The sequence below is a fragment of the Rhea pennata genome, chromosome 23 (genome assembly GCF_028389875.1).
Source record: "Rhea pennata isolate bPtePen1 chromosome 23, bPtePen1.pri, whole genome shotgun sequence".
NCBI lineage: Eukaryota > Metazoa > Chordata > Aves > Rheiformes > Rheidae > Rhea > Rhea pennata.
In genome coordinates, this window is record NC_084685.1 from 4,704,290 (window position 1) to 4,711,364 (window position 7,075).

General features: G+C 65.0%; 1 protein-coding gene across 1 annotated transcript; it reads right to left on the reverse strand.

Moving 5' to 3' along the window:
- Positions 1-1,582: 1,582 nt before the first annotated feature.
- LOC134150345 (digestive cysteine proteinase 1-like) lies at positions 1,583-6,014 on the reverse strand. The gene is made up of 11 exons (XM_062594179.1): positions 5,966-6,014; positions 5,520-5,579; positions 5,354-5,446; positions 4,761-4,933; positions 4,064-4,304; positions 3,567-3,768; positions 3,095-3,288; positions 2,785-2,876; positions 2,543-2,704; positions 2,084-2,273; positions 1,583-1,770 (listed from the first exon to the last, which is right to left on the reverse strand). Exons 1-11 carry the CDS (start codon positions 6,012-6,014, stop codon positions 1,583-1,585), a joined length of 1,644 nt encoding a protein of 547 aa, XP_062450163.1.
- Positions 6,015-7,075: the final 1,061 nt, after the last annotated feature.

The window sequence follows — 7,075 nt, forward strand, 5'->3', positions numbered from 1 at the left end:
GTCCATGTTCTGTTCCAAAAAGCATCAGAGAAGACTCAGCTCCTGAACAGTCCTGAGCCTCCTTCCTTGTTACCAACACCAGGAGCCTGATTCTGGCTCGTCCCCTTTTGTAGACTCCCTCTAGGGCTGCCCCACTGCCGTGGAAGTGGGCAGGACCTGAGGAGGCCAATAGCCTCCACGCGGGAGCCCCCCAGCCCAGCTCTGTCCCGCACCGCCCCAGCCAGGCGGTCGTGCCCCAGCGTGCTGTGTCCGAGCCGTGCCAGCCTCGCGGCTGTGGCGGCTGGTTCCCTCCACTGACGCCCCAGGCTGGCACGGCCGCCCCAGGGGCACCGCGGGCTGGAGGGCTCCAGGGCCACGCTGCTGCGGGAGGAGCGGGGGGGATGCTCACCCGTGCAGGCTGACACGGGAGACACCGCGGGGATGTGATTCTTCCTTGCTGTCTCCAGTCTCTCTTGGCTCGGGTGGCTTTGGTGAGGGGAGAGGTGATCCGTTCCAGCCTCCCGCACGCGGTCCCGTGTCCCTCTAGCTTTGCCACCTGGAGAAGGGACATACCTGGCTGCTGACTGCGAGGACAAGCTATGTGCACAGAGACCCTGCGGTGCCCCCACAAAGCTTGTGGGCCAGCCAGCTCTGGGGCACGGTGGCTGTGCTGGAGAAAGGGGGGACAAGAGGAGCACGATGGTCCCTGGATGGCAGCTCCAAGCCCAGCTACTCCCTGCGAGGTTGCACAAAGCCCCCCAGAAATGTCCTGGTCAAAATTTCCTTTGGGCCCTGCCTTCCCTGGAGGCTCTGGGGAGCCCTTCTTGCCGGCAGAGCTAGCTCAGCCCCTCGCGCCTTCGCCTCGTTGCAGAGCCTGTATGGGACTGTGGGAACCCCTTGGGTTTTGCACAGCGGGAGTTTAAACCTCTGGATGCCTGGAAGTCCCCGGTGGCAGCAGGCCCGGGGAATACAGTGCTCTGGAGCGGAGCGGGAGGAGCAGCACCCGCTGAGGACCCGAGCCTTGATGCTGGTGGGCTCTGCCTGCGTCTGGCTGGGCAGCTGGAGTCAGACCCCTCGAAAAGCCATCTCATCCTGTCCCCCAGCCAGAAGGACTTGGGTTCCTCAGATCCAGAGCAATACTCAGAAAGCACACACTTCCAGGCTTGTAGCACATTCCCCCCCAGACTGGTTTGGTCACCCAGCACTCCCCGTGCTCGGGAGCTTGTGAGACCTGCCTGGATTTTATCTTATGTTGGAAAACACCCCCATGGGGCCGGGTTGTGCAAGAGCACTGGTGCACCCCAGCCCACGTGGCCCCCACGTGTTTCCCGCTAACCAAGTCCGCAGGGGGCTGGTGGTGGTGTTAAACCAGCTTGCAAGTGGGCAAAGGGACTGGCACCCCGGCAGGGTGAGCTGAGGCTGCCAGAAGACGCTCCCAGCACAAGAGACTTCTCCAGGCATTTATTGCCAAAATGGTAAAAAAGAAAGAAAGAAAAAAAAAAACACTCCGGGGGGCTGGCCACCCCCCAGGGTCCCACATCCCTTTGCTGGATGCCCTTCTGGCTGGAGCCAGGGAGATGTGGCATGCAGGGGGCTGTGCCCCTCAGGCCAGGATGGGGAAGGAGGCCGCGGTGGCCACGCCGCAGTTGTTGTCCTTCATGGCCATGAGGATGTAGCCGTCGTTGCCCCAGTAGGTGGACCAGGAGTTCTTGACGAGCCAGTAGCTCTTGCCGTGCAGCACGCCGTAGCCCACAGCCAGCACTGCATGGTCCAGCTGGGCTGTCTCGTTGCCTAAGAAAGGAAAAATAGAGAGTGGAGAGTGGAGGCGTTTTGATCCCTTTCCTCAGGGCTGGAGCTAGTTCTCGACCGCGTAAGAGGAGGCAGCGATGGGACACCCTGTGGCTGTCTCTGTGCACGGCCACCCCTGGCAAAGATCCCACCCCTCCGGGACATCCCACAGGCTGAGAAGCAAATACCACCAGGGATTTTCATCTCTCCCAGACCCAAGCAATAGGACGTGGTCCCTCCAGCTGGTCCAGGAGAGTTGGGATCCCCTCGCATTGCTGGTGTTTGCATAGCCTTCCTGGCCACCAGCTCAACTCACCGCAATGGGGCTCCTCATAGACGCCATTGGCATAGAAGGCGAAGGACTTGTGCGAGGCATCAATGTTGACGGCAACAGGGCCGTGCTTGACCAGCGCGGTTTTGAGGGCTGCGGCATTGCCTGGCTCCACGTTGACGTAGGAGGCCAACTGGGCTACCAGCTCCGACTGGTTGTAGTGGCAGTAGCCGTTCTGGAGGGGGAAAGAGGCCGGGATGGATTGGGAGACCAGACACAGATGAGCAGGATCTGACCCATCCTGGCTGAGGAGGATGGAGAGGCACGAGGCTCAACTGGAGCGTCCGTAAGCTGGAGAGGAGCCTCCATCCACCACCAGCTTGGTGGCAGCAGCTTTGCCTAGCACTGTCCCCTCTGCTGATGAGATCACCACGAAGGTCATGTGCTTGCTGCAGTGGTGGGACTGCATCTGACCCACAGTGCAAGCAGAGTCTTTGGCCTCACCTGCCCCAGATATGGCCCGTAGGACTCGGTGCTCGCGATGCCGCCGTGTTTCTTGATCCACTCGTAGGCGCGCCACTCCTCGCCCCCATCACACGCCTGGTTCCCGAAGCCCCAGGAGCAGTCAATGAGGACTTGTTGTGACAGGGGGGTCAGCACGCCAGTCTGCGGGGACAAGGACACACTGCCAGGAGCCAGCCTGGCACCTCCCGCCCTGTAGCTACCCATGCCAACCCCGCTCGCACCTTGAGGAAGAGGGCACCCTCCATGGCGCCTGTCGTGGCGAAGCTCCAGCAGGACCCGCAGACGGCCTGGTCCTTCACGGGCGTCACGGCGCCTGGGGAGCAAAGGGAGCCCAACACAGCACCCATCAGCTTGCACCGGTGCTGCAGCCCCCAGTTCAAATCGTGACGGTTTTTGCAGCATGCTCTCGGCTGTGTTCAAACCTGCAACCTCAGCAGCTTTAGAAAAAGCAGCTGGTTTGTGCCCGGCTGTGCAGAGCAGAGGCAGAGCTTCACGTGAGCGTGCGGGCTAGGGGGGCGCCGGGGGTCTCACCGTACAGCCGCCAGTCGAGGCTCTCGGGCAGGATGAGGCCGGCGTAGCGCTCGGCGGGGAAGGGCCGCCCGCCGTTGGGAGCGCGGCTCCGGCGGCGGCCCCGCAGCGCGGCCAGCTCCTGCGGCGTGCGGTCGGCCAGGTGGTTCAGCGCCAGCGTGTAGGAGAGCGCGGCTCGGTTTTTGGAGTGCACGAACCTGCGGCAGGGCAGGGCAGAGAGATGCTCTGAATGCATCTTTTGGGGGAGACCAGCAGCCTCTGGCACATGGGGCCAGGACAAGGCTAGAGCTCTTGGATCCTTCCTGAGCCCAGCGTGAGGTTACCCAGGTCCCATGGCTTCATGTTGGGTGTTTTGGGCATCCAGCCCCCCACGGTGTGCAGGAACCTGGGGTGAGCTCAGCCATCGCCCGGTGCAACCTGGGCTCTCGCGGAGCTGGGGCCGAGGGTTAGGGCCACCAGCGCTTTCGCCCCGTACCGCATGTTGTGGACGAAGGCGCGCTTGCGGTGCTCCTGCTCCTCCTCGCTGCCGTAGCTCTTCCCGAACCTCTCCTTGTAGTGGTGGAAGAGGCGGTGATGGACGTGGTCCGCGTCCTGAGCCCTCCCCACAAACTCTTGCATGGGGTTGGCCAGGATACGATGCTCGGGGCCGGCTGCGGGCCACTGCTCACACTGCACACCTGGGCCAGGGCACAGAGCACAGCTGAACCCTCCCAAGCGGGGACAGACCCTCCCATCCCCCCCGACCAGGGCGAATGGCAACGTTGACCCCAAACCGCTGGGGCTGCTCCATCCCCTATGGATGCCAAGGAGAGATCTGCAGGCAAAAGACTATCGGGAGGCTGGGGACAGGGCGGCATTTGCTACTCTCCGAGTACAAGTCTGGATCCGACCTTCTGCTCTGGGGTTGATATCGGGGGTGAGGAGGAGGAGGGATGGCTCACGGTACTAGCCCTGGGGCCAGCGGCCACTCACCGTCCGGCAGGCGGAAGATGCTGGCGGGGAAGCGGTGGCTGAAAGTGGAGTACTCGATCTCGTACTTGTCGTAGTGGGAGCCCAGCAGGCTGTTGAAGCCCCGCATCTCATAGTGGACGGGCATGGGGCCCCGGGGCGAGCTGGCCACCCGCAGCGTGTAGACGTTCTTCTTGTGGCCCCAGTAGGACACGTTCTGCCACACGGCGCAGCGCTGCCCATGGAAATGCTCCTCCCGGACCCTCTGGGAACGGCACAAGGGTGGGGGGGATGTGGCACCACGCCCAGACCTCCCTGGAGCCAGGCACTGTGTCCCCCCTGGAGAAAGGGCTTTTCCAGTGCAAAGTTGTGACTTTCAAGAGTTTCAGATGGTTTTTGCTGAGCAGGCCCATTTGCACTGCAATGCCCAGAGAATTTCTCTTCCCAGAGCATGCACAGCCCCTTCCCATGCATCCATCCCACCTCTGGGTGCTCAGCACCTCCTGCCAAGCTGGACACAACTCTGGCTTGTGCCTCAGCCTTCCCCAGAACCACTCTCACCCAGATCTGGCCTTGCATTTGCCCACTCCCAGCTGTGGAGGGTTGCAGGGCTGCCCAGCCCTCACAGGGTGGCCTGGCAGCAGCCAAACATCCTGTATCCAAGCAGGTCCCTTCTCCTTTCTCCATGCCTCATCCTTCGGGGCCATGGCCTGGGTCTCACCTTGAAGTGTTCCAGGCTGGGGAAGACACTCTGCGGGGCAACGAGGTCTCCGTCGGTGCCGTTGATGCGGAAGCACTTGCGGACGTTGACCTCCGTCTCCGTGGTCTCAGGCGTCACCTTGAAGCTGGCGCCAAAGGGCTCGATGGAGCCGAACTGGTACGTGATCACTTGGCCTGGTGAGCAGGACAGGCCCCGGGAAGGCAGCGAGCCGTCACCACCACCCTGTGCCTCCACCAAGGACCTCCCACGGTGCTGGCCACCCACTCCCAACAGGACAGTCATGGGGAGCTGCGGGGTGCCCTGAGCACCCAGCCCCCTCCCTGCATGGCTCCATGCATGGTACCACGTTGGGGCACCAGCCAGGACTTCTGGGTTCCTCCCTGCCCTGCCCAGGGCCTATTCCTGCCAGGACGGCTGGGTGGCAGAGGACAGAGAGCCCTGTTGCTGGTAACAAGCTCAGGGGCCAGCACCTGTGACGGATCAGTGCCAAATCTGAGCCAAGCCCCCTGGTCCTGGTGCGGAGGTGGCTCCCAAGGCTTTGCTGAGGCACCTACAGCTCCCGCGGGGGTGGTCGCCCCCCTCTCCGCACCTACCGCCGTAGTACTCGATGCGGCTCTTCCCCCCGGTGAGGTTGTACCAGGCCTCGAAGGGCTCCTTGATCTCCGCGTAGGGCAGGCTGATGACTCCTGCGGGCACAAGGGCTGGTTGGCAGGTCTGTGCGGGGGGCTGAGCCTCACGGAGGGGGGGCCCCCGCGGTACCTGTGACATGATAGATGTCCCCGAACACGGGTCTCTCCAGAGGAGCTTTGCATTCTGCTCCTGGAAGAAGAGACCCCCGTCACACCGCGCGCCCCCGCAGCGCTGAGGCGGGCAGAGGTGCTGGTCCCGGGCTCGTTGCCGGCCCCCGGAGCCGCGGCCGGAGGAGCCCGCGTGGGCAGCGAGACGATGACGGGCCAGCGGGCTCCACCCTGGCAGGGCACAGGGCACCCTGGGCCATGCATCTCCCCTCCTCCACCAACCCTTCGGGCTGAGTTGGACCCCCCCACACATCCCCACCGGGGATCCCCACTGCGTTAGGCTGGACCTGGGGGGCAGCCTCATCTCCCCAGCTCAGGGGCACCAGCAGCACCACGGCTAAGGGGCAGGATGCTTCTGGGGACACAGCACCCACCCACCCACCCACCCAGCTCAACCACAGTGCTCACCCAGCAGTGCAGCAGCCCCCAGCACCAGCAGCCACCCCAGCCCCTCCATCCTGCAGCCCATGCTACTGCTCTGCACCCAAGGGTGGCTTAAATAGGGGCGATGGGTGGGCAGGAGACCTCCTGCGGCCAACGGGAAAAGCCCAGCCCTTCCCACTGGCTGGCACTGTAGCAAGGGGGAGGCGTGGCTGTGCATTGCCCCACCCCCTCTGCTCCCCTACCCCCCACCCCGGGGCACCCACGGGTGCCTTCCCCCCCCCCCACGGCAGGGTGGGTGCCCAAGCCACGTGTTTGTGGAGCAGGAGGCAGCGGGGCTGCAGGGCAGGAGCCGGACCCCTACAGGCACCTTCGGGGCTGGCAATGGGTGCCAGGGGTGACCCTGCTCTGCCACAGCAGTGGGTGCCGGGGGTGTCCCCGCTCTGCAGCAGCGGGTGCTGGGGGTGTCCCCGCTCTGCCGCAGCAGTGGGTGCCGGAGATGTCCCTGCTCTGCAGTAGTGGGTGCCGGGGGTGTCCCCCCTCTGCCACAGCAGTGGGTGCCGGGGGTGTCCCCGCTCTGCAGCAGTGGGTGCTGGGGGTGTCCCCGCTCTGCCGCAGCAGCGGGTGCCGGGGGTGTCCCCGCTCTGCAGCAGCGGATGCTGGGGGTGTCCCCCCTCTGCCACAGCAGTGGGTGCCGGGGGTGTCCCCGCTCTGCAGCAGTGGGTGCTGGGGGTGTCCCCGCTCTGCCGCAGCAGCGGGTGCCGGGGGTGTCCCCGCTCTGCAGCAGTGGGTGCTGGGGGTGTCCCCGCTCTGCCGCAGCAGTGGGTGCCGGGGGTGTCCCCGCTCTGCAGCAGCGGGTGCCGGGGGTGTCCCCGCTCTGCCGCAGCAGCGGGTGCCGGGGGTGTCCCCGCTTTGCAGCAGTGGGTGCTGGGGGTGTCCCCGCTCTGCCGCAGCAGTGGGTGCCGGGGGTGTCCCCGCTCTGCAGCAGCGGGTGCCGGGGGTGTCCCCGCTCTGCCGCAGCAGCGGGTGCCGGGGGTGTCCCCGCTCTGCAGCAGTGGGTGCCGGGGGTGTCCCCGCTCTGCCGCAGCAGCGGGTGCCGGGGGTGTCCCTGCTCTGCAGCAGTGGGTGCTGGGGGTG

Excerpts from the sequence above, each read along its gene's own strand:
- LOC134150345 (XM_062594179.1), bottom strand. The coding sequence starts at position 6,014 with ATGGAGGGGCTGGGGTGGCTGCTGGTGCTGGGGGCTGCTGCACTGCTG. Across the intron at positions 5,447-5,519 it reads GGACATCTATCATGTCACAG|GAGTCATCAGCCTGCCCTAC; the intron begins GTACCGCGGGGG and ends TTGTGCCCGCAG. Across the intron at positions 4,305-4,760 it reads CCAGCCTGGAACACTTCAAG|AGGGTCCGGGAGGAGCATTT; the intron begins GTGAGACCCAGG and ends TGCCGTTCCCAG.